The sequence below is a fragment of the Podarcis tiliguerta genome, assembly GCF_965153285.1.
Source record: "Podarcis tiliguerta genome assembly, chromosome: 11".
Taxonomy (NCBI): Eukaryota; Metazoa; Chordata; class Lepidosauria; order Squamata; family Lacertidae; genus Podarcis; species Podarcis tiliguerta.
The window spans coordinates 54,921,182-54,940,996 of NC_139544.1; the positions used below are offsets into that span (position 1 = coordinate 54,921,182).

At 46.8% G+C, this 19,815-nt stretch overlaps 1 protein-coding gene across 5 annotated transcripts in view; it reads left to right on the top strand.

Annotated features, from left to right (window-relative positions):
• LOXHD1 (lipoxygenase homology PLAT domains 1) overlaps positions 1-19,815 on the top strand; it is a 171,578-nt gene that overhangs the window by 72,224 nt on the left and 79,539 nt on the right. For all 5 annotated transcript variants that reach the window (XR_014502771.1, XM_083402597.1, XM_083402595.1 and 2 more), the window contains exons 13-19: positions 5,552-5,706; positions 8,219-8,379; positions 11,972-12,048; positions 12,407-12,603; positions 15,102-15,294; positions 15,940-16,100; positions 18,368-18,668. Coding sequence is in view for 4 of the 5 variants with exons in the window: in XM_083402597.1 (XP_083258723.1) it covers positions 5,552-5,706; positions 8,219-8,379; positions 11,972-12,048; positions 12,407-12,603; positions 15,102-15,294; positions 15,940-16,100; positions 18,368-18,668 (1,245 nt within the window). In the remaining variant the exon portion in view is untranslated. The remainder of the gene's footprint in view (positions 1-5,551; positions 5,707-8,218; positions 8,380-11,971; positions 12,049-12,406; positions 12,604-15,101; positions 15,295-15,939; positions 16,101-18,367; positions 18,669-19,815) is intronic.

Sequence of the window (19,815 nt, forward strand, 5' to 3'; positions counted from 1 at the left end):
TTTCTGGAGACATCCTTGCTCCTTCTCCTGGGTCATGGGAAATGTTAGGGGCTTAGCAGTATAGTCATTTGGGCTCCACCTTCTTGGTGTCTTGAGTTCCTTTGGAGAAAGCTGTGGAAAACTGAGATAATTTGGGCACAGTCTAACCCCCTTATCTGACATCCCGAATGGGGGTTGGATGCACCCGGCCCAGAACCAGCGTCCGCCAGGGCAGAGCTCCCCATTCTGCCATCCAAAAGTGGAGGTGAGAGCAAATCCAGTATGATAGCATCTTTGTTGTTGTTGTTTAGTTGTTTAGTCATGTCCGACTCTTCGTGACCCCATGGACCAGAGCACGCCAGGCACTCCTGTCTTCCACTGCCTCCTGCAGTTTGGTCAAACTCATGCTGGTAGCTTGGAGAACACTGTCCCACCATCTCGTCCTCTGTCGTCCCCTTCTCCTTGTGCCCTCCATCTTTCCCAACATCAGGGTCTTTTCCAGGGAGTCTTCTCTTCTAATGAGGTGGCCAAAGTATTGGAGCCTCAGCTTCAGGATCTGTCCTTCCAGTGAGCACTCAGGGCTGATTTCCTTCAGAATGGATAGGTTTGATCTTCTTGCAGTCCATGGGACTCTCAAGAGTCTCTCCCAGCACCATAATTCAAAAGCATCAATTCTTTGGCGATCAGCCTTCTTTATGGTCCAGCTCTCACTTCCATACATCACTACTGGGAAAACCATAGCTTTAACTATATGGACCTTTGTCGGCAAGGTGGTGTCTCTGCTTTTGATGATGCTCTCTAGGTTTGCCATCGCTTTTCTCCCAAGAAGCAGGCATCTTAGGTGCATTTAACTTGAGCAGTTTTAACCAGACGTGGTTGAAGGCAGGCTGGTTGAAGTAGCACAAGTTAAACTGAAGCAAGGCTTGCAAACCCCTTCTGTGCCAGTTCTTCTTGGGGGTAAAGGTAAAGGGACCCTTGACCATTAGGTCCAGTCACAGACGACTCTGGGGTTGCAGCGCTCATCTCGCTTTATTGGCCGAGGGAGCCGGCATACAGCTTTCGGGTCATGTGGCCAGCATTACTAGGCTGCTTCTGGCGAACCTGAGCAGTGCACGGAAACACCATTTACCTTCCCGCCGGAGTGGTTCCTATTGATCTACTTGCACTTGATGTGCTTTTGAACTGCTAGGTTGGCAGGAGCAGGGACCGAGCAACGGGAGCTCACCCCGCCGCAGGGATTCAAACCGCCAACCTTCTGATCAGCAAGTCCTAGGCTCTGTGTTTTAACCCACAGTGCCACCTGTGTTGTGCCAGTTCCTTTTTGGGGGTAACCCAGCACAAAAATAGCTTTAAAGCTCTCCGCCTTGCTTTGGGGTGGCAGGGCCCAACTCTGTGTTACAAAGAGGTCCGCAAACATGACATGAAGGCTGGCAACATCAACCCCACTGTGTGGGAACCCCTTGCAGACAACCACTGGCCTGGAGACAGGCAGTCAGGTCACGTATCATTAGCAGAGTGACCAGAGGAGAAATGACCCCTGGGAGAAGCGCGGTGAGATATATAGATGTCTATCTAGCACCATATTGCTTACACTGGGGTATGTGGTGTGTTGTGGAGGTAGTACCTCTGGTGGTAGGCACATTGTGCTCCTTCTAGGTAGTTTGTCCACCTTTGGTCCCCATCTGTCAGGCTTCGAGGAATCTTACTCTCCCCCAGTGGCAGCAAGAAGCAGAGAAAAACAAAGAGGAGTTCTTACTTATGAGTTTATTCAATCATCACATCGAGAGACAAAGGAATGCAGTCTGCCTCCCATTAATGACGTTGCTCCAACTGAGCTCCTCCCACCTCCCACCTCCCCTTATGGTGGTCACCAGGGGCTAATTGTCTCTGAGTCCTTTGCTCTTGCATTCTCAATGAATGCTGGGATCTGGGAGAAGGGGGGTCAGAAATGCTCTCCAGTGATAACGCGTCAGCTGGTTGCTCTGTCTCCATCTCTGCCTTATCTTCTCCCAACACCTCCCAACTCTTCTGTTCGCCTGTCTCTGAGCTGTGACCTTCCTCAAACCACTGCTGTAACTCAATACTGCCTTCCTCTTCTCTGGAAGCTTCAAGGGAAGGGAGGGGGGAGATCTCCACCATTCCTCCTCAGTCTCGTCCCCCGCAGTCCAGTCCCTGACACCACCCTGCACTCAGCTCTCATCTGTGGCTCCTATAAGTTGTCAGTATGCGACAGTGGCCACACCCTGGGGATGCCTTCAAGTGACCAGCTAAACAAGGTGAGGGCAGGTGATGGGTCCCAAATCCTCAGTGAGTTAGGGACTTCCCTTGCATGCAAAGACAGGCTCTAACAGATTAGGCAGATGAGACCAATAGTGGGTCCAATGGTCAAGAATGGCAGAGGGCCTTCTCGGTGGTGGCGCCTGCCCTGTGGAACGCCCATCAGATATCAAGGAGATAAACAACTATCTGACTTTTAGAAGACATCTGAAGGCAGCCCTGTTTAGGGAAGTTTTAAGTGTTTGAAGCTTTATTCTGTTTTTAGTGTTGTGTTGGGAGCTGCCCAGAGTGGCTGGGGAAACCCAGGCAGAGGAGCGGGGTATAAAAATTATTATTATTATTAGCCTTCTGCCCATGCTGTAGAGGGAAGTGAGGGGCAGGTGGGGCTTGTTAGCCTGAGAAGGAAGCCCATCTAGGAGAAGGAAAACTGATTCTAAACCTCTGCTGCCTTGTGGGATATCTTTGGGAGAAGACACGGCTATGGAGTAAACCCTACACACATCCAGAGTGGAGTCCCTAAGATGGTGAGATGGCCATTGTCTCTCGAGACAGACGAATGCCAACAACAACAAATCAAATTGCCTATGGTGACCAGCAGTGGTTCTGCAGGGAATCTCCCCAGCCCTACCTAGAGATCTTGGGGATTGAACCAGTGCTGCCCCACCGAGCTGTGGTCTTTCCCTTAAATGCAGCTCTGCTGATCCATACTTGCATTTGGATATACACCATAATATGCATTGGAAAACATTGCTGCATCGTCTTAATCAAACATAGCCTGGCACTCCATGGAAAATAAAGCTGGCCTAGTTTAAATTGCAACCGTCACACTGGTGTGTATCACGGATATGGCACAACCCCCAATCAGCCTCGAGTGCTTAGGCCCGCAGTTGAATAAAAGCAGAATTTGGGATTACAGTGGATCTGAGCCATCTCTGGCAGTACCTTCCTGCTCATTGATCAGTATGCAGAGGAGAGCTGTTCCCGAGAAGTTGTGCAAATGATTATAATTGCAAATGCTATGATTAACATGTCAACAAACCTTTGATGAAGTTTATTTTTAATCCGCTGTGTGAAGTGGCTGCGAGGAACAGTGCGTGTTCCCTGGTCGGGCTCTGCCGTTTGCCAACCGCATGGAGCAAAGGCCACGAGGAGCAAAGTTTGACGATGCTATTGCCTCTCCATTTCGGGAGCTGGCTACTTTGGTCCAATGCAGATGTCGCAAACTGTGATTTGCTAATTGGGAGCCAGCCTCAGGAGCGCATGTTCACTTCCTCTATCCCTCTCTAGTCAAAATCCCTGCTCCAATATCTTATCACACTTAGTGAAGGATGGAAGGAGCTGTCAATCTCTGCCTTAGCAGCCTTTTCCTGGAAATAGCGTAGCAGAGCTAAAGAGGAAGCCCTAGCTGATTTCTGAGGAAACAAGCATTCAAAGTGTTGGTGTTAACCTTTAAAGCCCTAAACGGCCTTGGCCCAGTATACCTGAAGGAGCATCTCCACCCCCATCGTTCTGCCCAGATGCTGAGGTCCAGTGCCCAGGGACTTCTGGCGGTTCCCTCACTGCGAGAAGCAAAGCTACAGGGAACCAGGCAGAGGGCCTTCTCAGTAGTGGCGCCCGCCCTGTGGAACGCCCTCCCACCAGATGTCAAAGAGATAAACAACTACCTGACATTTAGAAAACATCTGAAGGCAGCTCTGTTCAGGGAAGTTTTTAATGTGTGACATTTTGATGTATTTTTAATCTTTGTTGGAAGCCACCCAGAGTCGCTGGGGAAACCCAGCCAGATGGGTGGGGTACAAATAATAATAATAATAATAATAATAATAATAATAATAATAATTAATCTCCAGCCCCCTCAAAAGAGTTTTCACACAACATAATCCTATATAAACTCACAAAGATATGCCCAACAATGCAGGATAAATGTTGGCAATGTGGTAGTCATTATGCAGGTTGCTTACACATATTTGGGACTTGCCCAGTGTTTTCAAATTTACTGGCATACTATCGAAAATTTTATTTCAGATCTGACTGTCTGTTGTTAAATGACCCCTTAATCCTTGAAGGGTACAGTCTTAGAAGATGATAAGTTAGATAATCCTCTAACTCAGCCTTTCTCAACCTGTGGGTCCCCAGATGTTGTTGAACTACAACTCCCATCACCCCTAGCTAGCAAGGCCAGCGCTCAGGGATGATGGGAGTTGTAGTCTAACAACATCTGGGGACCCACAGGTTGAGAACCGCTGCTCTAACTGTTGCCCATCATGGTTTGTTTTTTTAAGTCTTCAAATGGACACACAGTGAACGACCTTCTTATGGTTTTGTATGATTTCTTTACACTGGATTTTATTTTTAGTTGCACAAGTCATGCAAATAATCACATAAGTTATCTAACTTACACAAAATAGCCAGCATCAAGATGAATAATGCATTATTTGGCAGAAACGAAACTGCAGCAGAAGGGAAACAGCGTCGATTGCGATGAATACAACTCAGAATGGAAACCACTGCCACCTTGCATCCCTACCCAAAGGCCATCAAGGAATTTTGCACCCACCTGAATTCTCTGGTTATCTAGCAACGTTTTGATAAAATAGGTAGTATAGCTTGTAGCCCCAAAGCAGCAAGCTTTTATGAGGCAGGCACAGAGCTCAACAATGTGTGCCTTACCGTTTGGAATCTTTGTTGGGTTTTCATATTTCTTGAAGTGCTGGTTGTATGAGAGACAATAATACAGAATTGCCTGTGGGAACCACAGAACTGTGAAGCTTTGGAGGAACTGCTCTCAGCCACAGGGAAAGAGTTGTAGAACCCCATTCCTGGACTTGTTTTTCTTTAATTCACAGCACAATTCAAAATGTTGGTGCTGACCTTTAAACCCGTAAATGGCCTCGGTCCTGTATACCTGAAGGAGCGTCTCCACCCCCATCGTTCTGCCCGGACACTGAGGTCCAGTGCCGAGGGCCTTCTGGCGGTTCCCTTGCTACGAGAAGCCAAGTTACAGGGAACCAGGCAGAGGGCCTTCTCTGTAGTGGCGCCCGCCCTGTGGAACGCCCTCCCACCAGATGTCAAAGAGAAAAACAACTACCAGACATTTAGAAGACATCTGAAGGCAGCCCTGTTTAGGGAAGCTTTTAATTTTTAATAGATTATTGTATTTTAATATTCTGTTGGAAGCTGCCCAGAGTGGCTGGGGAAACCCAGCCAGATGGGCGGGGTATAAATAATTTCTTCTTCTTCTTCTTCTTCTTCTTCTTCTTCTTCTTCTTGCATTCCTTAACCTGTGCCTTTGCAGTGAAAAAGTACCGGGTCGTTGTTCACACTGGGATGGTGAGTGGAAGCGGGACGGATGCCAACGTCTTCACTTGCCTCTATGGGGATCAGGGAGACACCGGGGACCGCGTCCTGCAGAACAGCGTGAACTCGATCAATAAATTTGAGAAGGGCAATGTAAGTCTGTGTGCCTGTTTAAGAAGACAACATGATATACTAGCTGTGGAAAGAGGGAGAGGGCCGGCCCAAGTAATAGACACGGGGCCAGTTGTCCCAGACAGATGCCAGCATTGGCAGGAATGCTGAGCAGTCAGTTCACAGGTGGCAGTGCCATGGCCTTTTTAAAGGATCACAGGTGTAGCCTGGAAGCTGGCTGCTCAGATTTTTATCGCTTGTTCTAGTTGCCACAGCTGGTGTGCCATTTTGCTGTGGAGTTCGAGGGGCAATGTTTGGTCATTGTCAAGTGACTGCAAGAAGTGCTGCCTAACCCGTCTAGTGGAAGGGAACGTTTGCCATTTTACATGTGGAACAGAGCCTTTTTCCAGCTGATGGGGGTATGTCTGCCGGGGGTAATGCCCCAAACCATTGTGTGGTCCTGCTTCCTCTTTTAGAAGTGGCAGCCATTTTGTATTATGCCACACACACACCACATGTCCGCCATTTTGTGACTGGTGTGAACAAGCACTTTGTCAACAGTCCAAATGTGGCTCAAAATGGCTTGCAATCCCCGAGTTATTTTACATAGTTAGATATTATTAGGAAGGGTGTGTGTGTGTACCATTTTAACGTTCTGCCTCACATGCCAAAACTGTCCAGAGTCAGTTTTCTCCAAACAGCTGGAACTGCACATCTTGTGGAGTGATTTAATTCAGCTTCTACACAGTGGCAGCTCAGATATATAACAAAAGGGTTGCACTTTTATGCTACAAAACAAAACAAATCCGAAAGGGAACGTCCCAAGCTGCTTATAAATAACTTTAATGTAGTTTTTCTTTTGGGGAAGAGAATCCAGAAGGGCTGGAGGCAGAGAGCAATTCCCTGAAGAAGAATTCACCACAGCTCGAAACCTGCCGGACATTTAAAAAGAGACTATATTGAAGTTATTTATAAGCACCTTGAGATGTTCCCTTTTGTTTTCATGAGCTGTAAAACATGAGCCAGACCTGAAGTGCCCCCTCAGATTCCTTTTTCATCTCTGATGGGGGTTGTTGTCAGGAGATGTCTGAATTTTCTATAAACAAGCCCTCGGTATGTACCTATTGCTGTTTCTCAAAGTTAACTGTATCAATGTTAGCAGCTTAAAACAGTTTTAAGTAACACTGGTTTGTATAACCATTTGTGTGTGTATATAACCACTTTACATTTAAAGCACTCTTATACCACTGTAAGAATCATGGTTTGCCCAAAAAAAATGCTGAGAGCTGTCGTTTTAAAACTGTAGTTTGAGAGTCGTTAGGAGAACCCTCACAGAGCTACGGTTCCCAGCCCCCTTAAAAACTACAGCTCCCAATATTCCTTTTAGGAAAGCTGTTACTGTTAAAGTGTTATAAATCTTACAGGGATCATTTAGAAGGGTACCTGCACATTTTGCTTCATAACTTTCTTCTTAGGAGGGCTAAAAAAAAAAAAAAAGCTCAGAGTTTAGAGCCCTGTGCTGGCTGCTTACCTAGTAAATCCACATACTCTACTCACCTCTTGACACCCCTCATCGGGGCTATCAATTTATATAGAAAGGCCCTCTTTAGATGGCACTCAAAAATGTGGCAAGCCAGCCTGTTGAATTTGGAAGCTATCCAGCTCTTTTTGCTCTGTCACGTCCCGGGCTTCTGCCCTACAAGTCCTACAAGTGATGGCAGGTGTACATTAAGCCTTGCTGGGACAGAACTCGGGCACCAACTTGAATAAAATATTATGGGGGGCTCCACCCTACATAGCAATATTTGGCACCTGCTCACCATTTCAATAAGGGATGCAGATGGCGCTGTGGGTTAAACCACAGAGCCTAGGACTTGCCAATCAGAAGATTGGCGGTTCGGATCCCCGCAACGGGGTGAGCTCCTGTTGCTCGATCCCTGCTCCTGCCAACCTAGCAGTTTGAAAGCACGTCAAAGTGCCTATTTATCTAATAGGTCCCGTTCCAGCGGGGAGGTAAACGGCGTTTCTGTGCACTGCTCTGGTTCGCCAGAAGCGGCTTAGTCATGTTGGCCACATGACTGGAAGCTGTACGCCGGCTCCCTCGGCCAGTAAAGCGAGATGAGCCCCACAACCCCAGAGTCGGCCACGACTGCACCTAATGGTCAGGGGTTCCTTTACCTTTACACCATTTCAATGGCAATGCCCATCAACTTGGAGGTGGTGGTAGCCCCCTCAAATATTTTATTGGGGACAAAGAGACCTTGGCCCTAGGCTCCTAGAGGTGGAAGGCAAGGGGACCATCAGCAGATGGAGCCAGAGCTGATGACAGGAAGCATCAACACCCCCTGGCTGATGGTAAGTAAAATGGCAGGCAGTTAGGTGACTGGCTGTTGGGGGCAGTTCCTCATTTGCCCCAATGAACCAGCCTCTCCTGCCTGAACCCATTTCTCTCAGATCTGAGTCCACCATTCCAGGTGTAGAAAAGTGCGTTTGTTTCTTGACGTTCTTGTCTCCTATTTTGACCATTTTCTTTCTGCTTTCCCTTGCGCCGAAGGCCGATGAGTTCATCATTGAGGCGGTCGACCTGAAGCAGGTGAGAAGGGTGAGGATAGGGCATGACGGCAAAGGAGGAAGCAGCGGCTGGTACCTTGGCAAAGTGATAGTGAGGGAAGATGGACAGCCAGAGAGTGAGGATCAAGAATTCCCCTGCTACAGGTACTAGGAAAAATATCAGGCTCTGCCTGTGCTCTGTCAACTGGCTGAGTGTTCAAGACGGCAGGCTACCCTTTTGCTTTAACACAAGATGAGCACACTGTGGGCCTTGTTGTACAAAACCTGTCACCTCCATTCTCTCGAGTCATGCCTCGGAGAAAAAAATTACAAACAAGGATAGAATAGGCACCAGCCACCCAACATAACCCCAATGGCCTCGACCACTGAACCTCACCATAAAAGCTTCTGACACAAGCATTCTGAGGCTATCTTAGCCTAGCACAGAGTGGTTGAAAATAGCATCAACAATAAATAATAATTTTAGGAAGTGTGCAAGCTACTAGGATACAGCATGCAAGTGGAATGTACAGCCCTTTCAAAACCAGGAATAGTTCATAAGGTGAAATGATTTAGAATTATTACAATTTACAATTATCCCACTGACCATTTTTTTGGCTTAAAACATGGTATTCTTTCCTTCCAATCCAGTGGCCTTGAAAAATAAAAATGGGTGCTGTATAAATAAAGCCACAATTGGTTCACCTTTCCATGTGATCTACCTGAGCATCAGGCAATAACTTCCCTCAGAAGGCAGCTAATTCTAAACCCCAAAGAGACATCACACCAATCAGGAACATGAAGACCAAGGCCCAGATCTTAAAATCTCTTGCTCTGCAGTCACAGAAACACACGCCACAAAAAGGGGCACATGGTCCTTAACATCTCCAAAGCCCTCTTTTCCATGTAAGACAGTCACATCTCAAGAGAAATTTCCTTTGCTGTCCTTGCACCTCTATTATCTCTACCTTTCAAATAGAAAGAGGGTCACATGACAACCTGCAGCAGAAGAACCCAGCCCAATGCTGGCAGGTGCGTTCTTTGCCAACATGGCTGCCTTCTGCTTGGCGGTTGTGTCATGGGCTCTTGAGAAATTTGAAGACAAAGGTGCTCGCCAACTGCATCCTCTTTTATGAAGGAAAGCAGATCTCTCCATGACCTGTAGATATTGGATGACAACCATTCCAGGCCTGCTGGTCAAGGAGTCTTCCGATTTCTTTGGGGTGTTTCTTTTTTTTTTGGAGAAGCATTAAATCATTGTATGAAACGTTGATCACAAACTATGGGCCTTGCTTATGGCTGATGTAGATGCTACACTCCTTACAAGGAGGCTGCTGGAAGCAGCTTTCCTGTGATGAGTGATCCCTGTTATAAGACCAAAACAGGAAGTATCTCAGAAGAACTTCTCATGAAGGTGCCACCTAAACAGCAAGATGTCTTGACCATGGCGGTGGCTTAATCCCTAGTCACTGGAACAAGATCCTAGGATGGGAACAGCATCAAGAGCTGCGCGAGACACAGGTACTAAGTTGCAGCAAGGTAAAAACCAAAGACCAAAACCAACCCTGCGAAGGCTTCCTTCCTTTGGGAAGTTATCTTGGTTGCTTCTGCAGCTGCTTTCCTTACATTCCTACTTCTCGATCTCTGCCACAAGTCACCACAGCAGAGGATTACTGTTCCTAACTAATGCTGGGCCAAAACCATGGACGAGCATGTTGACAAACCTTTTACATCTCACACGAAACACACCCTCCCTTGTTCGCTGGGGGTGGGTGTCAGTGGAAGATGAAATGTGTTCCTCATTGCCAAGGCAACCAGATCAAAACAGCATTGCTCTGAACTAATTGTTGCACATTTTCCCTAGCTGGTGCAGAATGCAGATGTCATCCATCGACACTTGCTTTTGGTGGGATATGCATTCAGATATATATCCTCACCCACATTTTTCTCCAGCCTAGTCATAAGCAACTGGAATTGGGAAAGTCTTGCCTAGTAATGAAAGTGGACAAAATCGCCAGTATGGTGTAGACAAATAACAAGCATCAGCATTAACGCCTAGGCAACAGAGATTCATTTCCTCCTATTCAGAGGAGGGCAGTAGGTAGGATTTGTTTTCTCTCAGTGCTGCTGTCACATAGTCCCGCCTGACTGGTTGCAGGGTGCTGTGGCATCACTGTGATCTTTGATTGGCTGGGATCATGGTGTGATGTGGCCTTTTCAAGTAGAACAAAATGGCACCCCAGCAGTAGCAGGCAGAGGGAAAAATGGCAGCAAACAAACACAACATTTTTTGCAAGAAAGTGCTTTTTCTCCACAATGAACATCCCTAAACAGCAGGTTTTGCAGCTAAAATGAAAACTCAGGTGCGTTTCTGCTAATTGAGGCATCTAAACCTTTCCAAAGCGCTTACCTTTGGCCACATGGTTTTAGAGACTGAAAGGGAAGAATACTGGGTAGAGTACATACCCGACAATCAACAAATGTTCAGCGAGGGGAAATGGGGTTCCTTCGTTTTGCATGCTGACCATTCTGCTGTGGTGCTTTGCCAGGGTCCCATAGCTATTTTGCATTTTTTTAAAAAATGGAATATACAATCACCAAATGCGTGCAATGCATCTGTTGCCAGGCTGCACCTGTCCAGAATGCAAATTGTGTGTGTCAGAGAGAGAGTGAGTGTGAGGGCTGGCCCTATGAGGAGACCGAGTGAGGCAGCTGCCTAAGGCAGCAAATCCTGATGTGGGGGGGGGGGGGGCGGGGAGTGGCCAGAGCTGTGAGTCCCACATGGCCTGCCCTGTGCCCCTTACACCAGCCCGCTGCCCTTTAATGAAATCTTCAATTTAAAAAATGGAGAAAAATAGACAACGAGTAGCCCACTTTTTTTGTAGATGTGGCGCTGTGGGTTAAACCACAGAGCCTAGGGCTTGCTGACCAGAAGGTTGGCAGTTCGAATCCCCGCGACAGGGTGAGCTCCCATTGCTCGGTCCCAGCTCCTGCCCACCTAGCAGTTCAAAAGCACGTCAAAGTGCAAGTAGATAAATAGGTACCGCTCTGGCTGGAAGGTAAATGGCGTTTCCGTGCGCTGCTCTGGTTCGCCAGAAGCGGCTTAGTCATGCTGGCCACATGACCCGGAAGCTGTACGCTGGCTCCCTCGGCCAGTAAAGCGAGATGAGCGCCGCAACCCCAGAGTCGGTCACGACTGGACCTAATGGTCAGGGGTCCCATTACCTTTACTACCTGGAATGTAACATGTCAGAGGTTAGGATTCTTACTACCCTTTGGGGTCAGTTTTTTCAAACTCCCCTAACAAAGAAGGTTTCCATCTTGCTGGTGATGTTTAAGGCATTAACTGCCAGAAATTAACACCTTTCCCTAGCTCTTGTTCCCTGCCACCCCCCCTTAAGCATCTCAAACTCACAACTGAGACATGGAATAAAGATGACAAATATATACATTTACCTTGCAAGGTGATGTGCTCTTCTTCATTAGAGGTCTTCAAACAGAAGTTGCATGGCCACCCGTCAGTGATTCTTTCACTTGGGGGTCCCTTCGAACCCTACAATTCTGTGAATTATTGGATATTGTTTCTTCTTTGCCAGGTGTCATGTAATCTGTTTCTTTATTCCAGATTGCCATAAAAAGGTCTCTAGGCACACAGGTTTGTTTCTCAGTATATACAACTGTATCTTCCTGGATTTTAATAAACCTCCTGATGCTTGGCTGGTAATAGCAGGTAACTTAACTTTTATTTGCTGACCAGATGGCTTGACAAGAATGAGGATGATGGCATGATTATTCGAGAGTTAGTTCCAGCTGGGAGATCATCTATTCTGGAAAGTGAGTTTGCAAATGGATTTCATGTCTGGCTGTTCAGTTTTTACTTCATTGGGACAGGGGTAGATGGAAAGCTTTCTTTTAACTCGTTGTGTCTTCTCAAGCTTTCTTTTAACTCATTGTGTCTTCTCATTGTTTCTGGTCAAGTCCTTTGAATGTCTCTTTATCTTTCCTCCATCAAGTATAGGAATGGATGACACTGACCATTTCAGTTGGTCCTGAAAGAGTCTGAAGTATCATACATGAATTCCTAGCTTCTCTTCTTTCTTTTCCTGTTCTTTTTCGATCACCAGTGGTGAGGGATGAGTTTTTGCCCTATGTTGTCAGGTCTCATACCTAGCACTTGCTAATATTTCTGTAGATATCGGTTACCACATCAGCATAAAAACAGGGGACGTCCCTGGAGCCAGCTCAGATTCAAAGGTTTTGATCAAGCTCTATGGTGAAAAAGCAGACACGAAAAAGGAGACACTTTTGGTGTCTGATAATGACTTAGAGGACTACTTTGAACGAGGACGGATCGATATCTTCACTCTTGACACAATGGACATTGGGGAGGTAAGAACAAACTGCAAACACGGCTTTGTGCCGCAGAAAGGACTGGTTTAATTGTTAAGGTCACAATGGCTTTAAAAACGGAGTGTGGTTGCCTAGCAGTTTATCATACTTTATGGCATCACATGCTTTCTAAACTGAAACCCACAGTTAAGCAATAGCTTTTTTAGACTCAAAGACAACATCAGAAATAGCACGCATGGACTCCAGAGCTGGTTATCGGACTCCATGTTGAGGAAAACAGTGGGTCGAGGCAGGGGAAGAGGAAAAATTGGAGCATGGTGTTTTGAACCCACTTAGGGGGCAAACAGGACGCGGGTGGCACTGTGGGTTAAACCACAGAGCCTAGGACTTGCCAATCAGAAGGTCAGCAGTTCAAATCCCCGTGACAGGGTGAGCTCCCATTGCTCGGTCCCTGCTCCTGCCAACCTAGCAGTTTGAAAGTGCAAGTAGATAAATAGGTACCACTCCGGGGGGAAGGCAAACGGTGTTTCCGTGCGCTGCTCTGGTTCGCCAGAAGCGGCTTAATCATGCTGGCCACATGACCTGGAAGCTGTACGCCGGCTCCCTCGGTCAATAAAGTGAGATGAGCGCCGCAACCCCGGAGTCGGCCACAACTGGACCTAATGGTCAGGGGTCCCTTTACCTTTTTAGGGGACAAGCCTATGGAAAGATCCACTGGGATAAGCATCTTAGGATGTAGCAGATCACTGGCTCAGCCAGTTGATTCCTGTCTCAGTCAGGTTCAGCTGGCATTAAGTTCCCCATTCCAGCTTGGCCAAATATAGCTCCATCTTGCTCAGCTCAGCTCTGGTCAGCTCAGCTCAGCCTCAGCTGGTTGAGCCAAAGCCAGGGTAAATCCCCGCAAAGGTCATGGAAGAAAGAGGACCAAAATGGGTTAACTTAGAGTGGACCCTAAGCCCATTCAGTTCTATGATGTGACCCAGCACCCCAGCATAAAATGCTGGTATGCCCCACAGAGAAACTTACGGTCTTCAAATAAAAACATCTTGAAGGTCCCAGGCCACAGAGAAGTTAGGCTGGCCTCAACTAGAGCCAGGGCTTTTTCGGCTGTGGCTCCGACCTGGTGGAACACTCTGTCACAAGAGACCAGGACCCTGCGGGACTTAACATCTTTCCGCAGGGCCTGCAAGACAGAACTGTTCCACCAGGCCTTTGGCCTGGGCACAGCCTGACTCCCTCCATTGGCAATCTTCGCAGAGCTCTGGCCCAATGGTTGCCAGTGGCTTGAATTAATTAATTTTATAATGAATGATTTTAAAGTGTTGTTTGTACTGTTTTATTGTTGTTAGCCGCCCTGAGCCCGGCTTCGGCTGGGGAGGGCGGGATATAAATAAAATTTATTATTATTATTATTATTATTATTATTATTATTATGCTATTTTAGGAGGATATCTCAATCAGTAGAGCATGAGACTCTTAAACTTGGGGCCGTGGGTTTGAGCCCCACACGGAGCAAAAGATTCCTGCATTTGCAGGGGGTGGACTAGATGTCCCTTGTGGTCCCTTCCAACTCTATGATTTACGATTCTATGACTTGCTTTCTTTCTGCCGTGCTTAGTTGGAGCAGCAGGCCCGCTGCTGAAGGGGCTTTAAATCTGGTGCAATTTTACACTAGCTTAACTTACATTGGCTTGCTTTACACCACCTTCTTGTGCACAGGACTCCTCACTACCTCTGCTGTCTGTAGGAGTCTTAATATGATGTGCTGTCAGTTTTGCGCAGGCTCAGGTCATTTAGCCTCTACTCAACAGGCTTCAGTCATTTTGAGAGCTGCTGGGATAATAGTAATAATGATGATGATGATGACTGATCTCCAGGTTTTTGTGTGTGTGTCCAATGTTAGTCATAAGGGACGCGGGTGGCGCTGTGGGTTAAACCACAGAGCCTATGACTTGCCAATCAGAAGGTCGGCGGTTCGAATCCCCACGACGGGGTGAGCTCCCGTTGCTCAGTCCCTGCTCCTGCCAACCTAGCAGCTCGAAAGCACGTCAAAGTGCAAGTAGATAAATAGGTACTGCTCCAGCGGGAAGGTAAACGGCGTTTCCGTACACTGCTCTGGTTCGCCAGAAGCTGCTTAGTCATGCTGGTCACATGACCCGGAAGCTGTACGCCGGCTCCCTCGGCCAATAAAGTGAGATGAGCGCCGCAACCGCAGAGTCGGCCACGACTGGACCTAATGGTCGGGATCCCCTTTATCCCTAATGTTAGTCATACTCAGAGCAGAACCATTAAAATCAATGGGCATGCCTAACTTAGCTCCAATAACTGCAATGGGTCTACTTTGTATGGAACTTAGTTGGGTGCAACTCATCAAATCTAGACGTTGTATCTGCCTGCCTGCTATAGCACTGAGCAGAATCCAGAAGTCCCCTTTGAGACAGAGAGCAAAGACAACTGAGGAAGTTGAGAACTGAGCAAAGCTAGAGCAATAGGCATTCCATGACGCACTCAAACTCTTTCCGTCCTGCCTCTCAAAGATCAAGCGGATTTCCATCGGGCACGACAATGTAGGACTCCGGGCTGGCTGGCACCTTGGCAGTGTTGAGATTTCCATCCCTGTCCACGGCAAGCAGTACAACTTCCCTTGCAACCGGTGGCTGGACAAAACCGAAGCCGATGGAAAGGTAGAGATTGAAGTCTACCCCAGCGAGATCGTCCCAATTGAGAAACGTAAGGACTGGTGGCACCTTTCTAGTGATGATGATTGATAGCATTTTCTGGGAGTGAAAGAAAGGGAGGGTTGTCCTCTGCGATGTTGGAAGATTTAGGGCAGATACAAGAAAGTACTTCTTCCATAGTAAATCATTTTCCCCCTGCATAAGAATATTTTACTCTTTTCCATATTGAAAATTACATTTGTTACTCAACAGTTATCGTCAAATTCAACAAAGCTAGTGACTTCCAGCTCACCCAATGTCTATGTTTATACAGTTGCACCTTGGAAGTCGAATGGAATCTGATCCGCAAGTCCGTTCGACTCCCAAAACATTTGAAAACCAAAGCACAGCGTCTGATTGGTGGCAGGAAGCTCCTGCAGCCAATCAGAAGCTGCAGAAGCCCCGTCGGACATTCGGCTTCCAAAAATAGTTTGCAAACCGGAACACTCACTTCCGGGTGTGCTGCGTTCGGTGTCCAAAACGTTTGAGAACTAAGCTGTTTGAAAACCAAGGTACGACTGTATTCCAAATTACATACAATTGCATTTCAAGGTTCCATATTATCTAATTTCATCCTCTAAAATCTATTGGGGGGAAAAAAGAGAGAACAGCCTTAATTTCTGCAATAACCTCTCCTCCCCATCTGCTTCAAACATAGTGATAAATTACGAGGTGTGTGTAGTGACTGGCGACGTGAGGAATGCAGGCACCAATGCCAACGTCTTCATGCAGATTTATGGTGAGCTGGGCAAAACAGAGGTCCTGATTCTGAGAAACCGGTCAAACAACTACGAGAGAGGAGCGACAGAAACCTTCAAGGTAGGGCTGAGCCGCAGAAGGGGCTCTAACTAGATTTCTCCGGGGTGAGTGCTTTCCCTCTCCACCAGCAAAAGTGTGGCGGATCTAGATATTGCATCTTTTTGCCAGGCTTGATGTTCGACGAGCCTTCTTCAGTTTTAGCTTCTCCGAGGTCACGCCTGCACAATGTGTTATGAAGTTCAAAATGTGCCTTGTGGACATGATCACAGAGAAACAGAAAATATGAACCTTTAGCTCTCAGCCCTGAGAGCTGGAAATGAGATTCTCTCCTGGTCAGAAATTGAAATTGAAATACTTTATTGTCACTTGTACAACCTGTATACAGTGAGATTACATGAGCACCCCCCACTCAGCTCTCTTAGTCTTAATTCCCCTTGTTTACTGACACACACACACACCAAACCCAAAAGTCAGTTGCCCTGTTGTTATCTTTTCATTCAGCAGCCTATCAGCCCACAGATAGAAGCTGTTCTTTACCCTGTTGGTGCGACTAATCATGCTTCTGTATCTTCTGCCTGAGGGCAGGAGATCAAGAAAGTGCCGGCCAGGGTGTGAATCATCCCTGATAATTTTCCTCACTCTCCTGAGGCAACGTTCTTCCGCTATTTCATCCAGCGGATTCATGGGACAGCTCGTAATATCTTGTGCTGTATTCACCACCCTCTGTAGGCACTTCCTATCAGATGATGTCAAACCAGCGTACCACACCGTGATGCAGTAGGAAAGGACACTTTCTATTGTTGACCAGTAGAAGGAGATCATCAAATGTTGATTGACATCATTCTTCCACAATAATCTGAGGAGATGGAGTGTCTGTTGGGCTTTCTTGGGCTGCTGTTGGGTTGCTTGTGGCAGAGGTGTGGAACTGGATCTGGGCAACAGACCCAGAAATTACCTTCCTGACCTCTAGCAGCCCACATTGGACAGGTTGGTGGAGCCACCTGCCTGTCAATCATCTGATGTCACAATTATTCTCCGGTTTTGACTCCTGTATTGACTAGATGACCCTGGGAACCACTTCCAAATCTATGATTCTATTATCTTTTTGCCCACAGGGGTCTTCAGAAACCCCACCCGAGTACATTATGATTTAATTTGGAAATATTTGTAACTCTCCCCAGGACCGTACCTCTTCTCCCAACTTCTACATTGGGCTTCTTGACCATTCATTATTTCATTCTATATTTTGTTAAACCAACAATTCGGTCATTAAAAAAAAAAAGATTTACATATCTATGACTTGCCTGTGGGTTAGTTAAAGATTATAATTTCTTGTTGTGTGTTCTTTTGTTTTGTTGCATAAACTGCAAAATCATTAAATAAAAGCTATTAAAATATAAAGAAAAGAAAAGAAACCCTCTTCAAAAAACTGTCTTTGCAAGCACTGCCTACCATCTGTTTTATATTTTATTCCTCCTGTACTTTTGTTATTTATGCTCGGTAGTCTTGTCTTTAACAAAATTAGTACAATTTAGAAAACATCCTTCTGTCCATCAATCTGAAATATAGAGATCATAATACAGTGGTGCCCCACAAGACGAATGCCTCGCAAGACGGAAAACCCGCTAGACGAAAGGGTTTTCTGTTTTGGAGGTGCTTCGCAAAACGAATTTGCTATGGGCTTGCTTCGCATGACGAAAATGTCATGCGATTCCTGGGTTTTTCCCCCCTCCCCCCCTTTTCCCCAAGCCCCTAAGCTGCTTAACAGCTGTTAGCTAAGCCGCTTGACAGCTGATGGCTAAGCCGCCTAACAGCTGATCTAAGCCGCTTATCAGCTGATCTAAGCCGCTAATAACCTTTTAGCAGCTAATCCGCTAATCCCTTAAGACTTTAATAGCCGCTAATAGCCTTTTAGCAGCTAATCCGCTAATCCCTTAAGCCTTTAATAGCCGCTAATAGCCGCTAAATCGCTAATAGCGCTAATCCGCTAATCCGCTAATGGGCTTGCTTCGCAAGACGAAAAAAAACGCAAGACGAAGAGACTGGCGGAACGGATTCTTTTCGTCTTGCGAGGCACCACTGTATCTAACAGCAGGGATGGCCAAACCTGGCCCTCCAGATGTTTTGGGACTACAACTCCCATCATCCCTAGCTAACAGGACCAGTGGTCAGGGATGATGGGAATTGTAGTCCCCAAACATCTGGAGTTTGGCCATGCCTGTCTAACAGGGTTGCTGTAAGGATGACAGAGAGCATGTACAAAACGCTTTCAACACCTTAAAATGCTGTCGAAACGCTCAGGGTTTATTTTACTAACCATCTTAAAGGTAGAAGCTGCGGACGTTGGCAAAGTCTACAAGATCCGAATTGGCCACGACGGGAGTGGCATTGGGGACGGCTGGTTCTTGGAAACTGTCACGGTTAAGAAGATGCCGACAAGGGAGGAAAAGAAAAAGAAGAAGAAGAAGAAGAAAAAGTCTCCTGAAGAAGCGGAGGAAGAGGAGGAGCCTCAGGAGATAGATATAATGGAGGTTTATCAGTTTGAAGCCCACCGATGGCTGGCCAGGGATGAAGAGGACAAGGAGCTGGTGGTGGAACTAATACCAGAGGATGGAGAGGAAATTGAAGGTAAACTAGGGTCACTGGAAGGTAAACTGGGATTGAAGGGTCATAGCTCAGTTGCAGGGATGGAAAAGATCCATAACTGAAAGATGGTGGAGAGCTGCTACATGTCAGTACCAACAATTCTGAGCTAGATGCAGTATAAGGCAGTTTCCTCTGTTAGTGTGCATGATTCCTAGTGCATTTCCTTGTATCCAGCTTTAGCAGGTATGGACCTTGTGTGAGCAGGGTGGCCAATGAGTGGAGATCCATGCAGACACGAGTCCAGGGTTCTCCAACTTTCTGATAGTTTGAAGGGACTTTAGTCAGACCTCCTTCCAGTTCAGGAAATAGCACGGCTGATTCCCCCTATCTTTTCCTCTGCAATGCAAAAGCAGCCTGGGGAGGGAGACTTGGGCAAGGTGATTGGGGAGGAGACTTGGACAAGGGCAGCATGGTGTAGTGGTTAGAGTGTTGGACTAGGACCTGGGAGACCAAATCAGCACTGGGCACCAAAACTCACTGGCTGACCTTGGGCCTGTCCCCACCTCTCAGTACTTCAAAGGGTCGTTGTGGGGATTAAAAAAGGAGGAGGAGGACATTGTATGCTACCTTGATGTATATTTAGCTCTAGGAGGCTTATTTTGGTCAGATTCAAGTATATACACTTCCTGGTGTTGAGCTGGAATCTCCTTTCTTGTAACTTGAAGCCATTGGTTTGAGTCCTACCCTCCAGAGCAGGAGAAAACAAGCTTACTCCATCTTCCATAGATACAATCAAGTAGACACTTCCAGAGTTAACCCTAAATTACTTCTGGTAAATGAGCCACAATAGCTACTGGAGGGCCATGAAAATTTGTATCCTGGGCATTTTAGACTTGTGCACCCCTGTACTATCTGGTGTAATGATCTCTGCAAGGCAAGCATGTCCCGAGTAATGACTCTCCGGTAGTTTTATGTACGTTTATTTACAAAAAGACACATCCAGAGCACTGCTTCTCGCCGGCTCGCATTGACGATAGTTGGTCAGTCTGAATTTTCACCCCTCCCACAGCAGGAAGGACACCAAACTCCTGTCTTTCCCCTCTTGCCCTTCCATTGCAATCTGATCTTATCCAGTCTCCTAGAACAGGGACTGAGAGGCTGGCCTTCACCCTCCCCATTGTCATTTGAC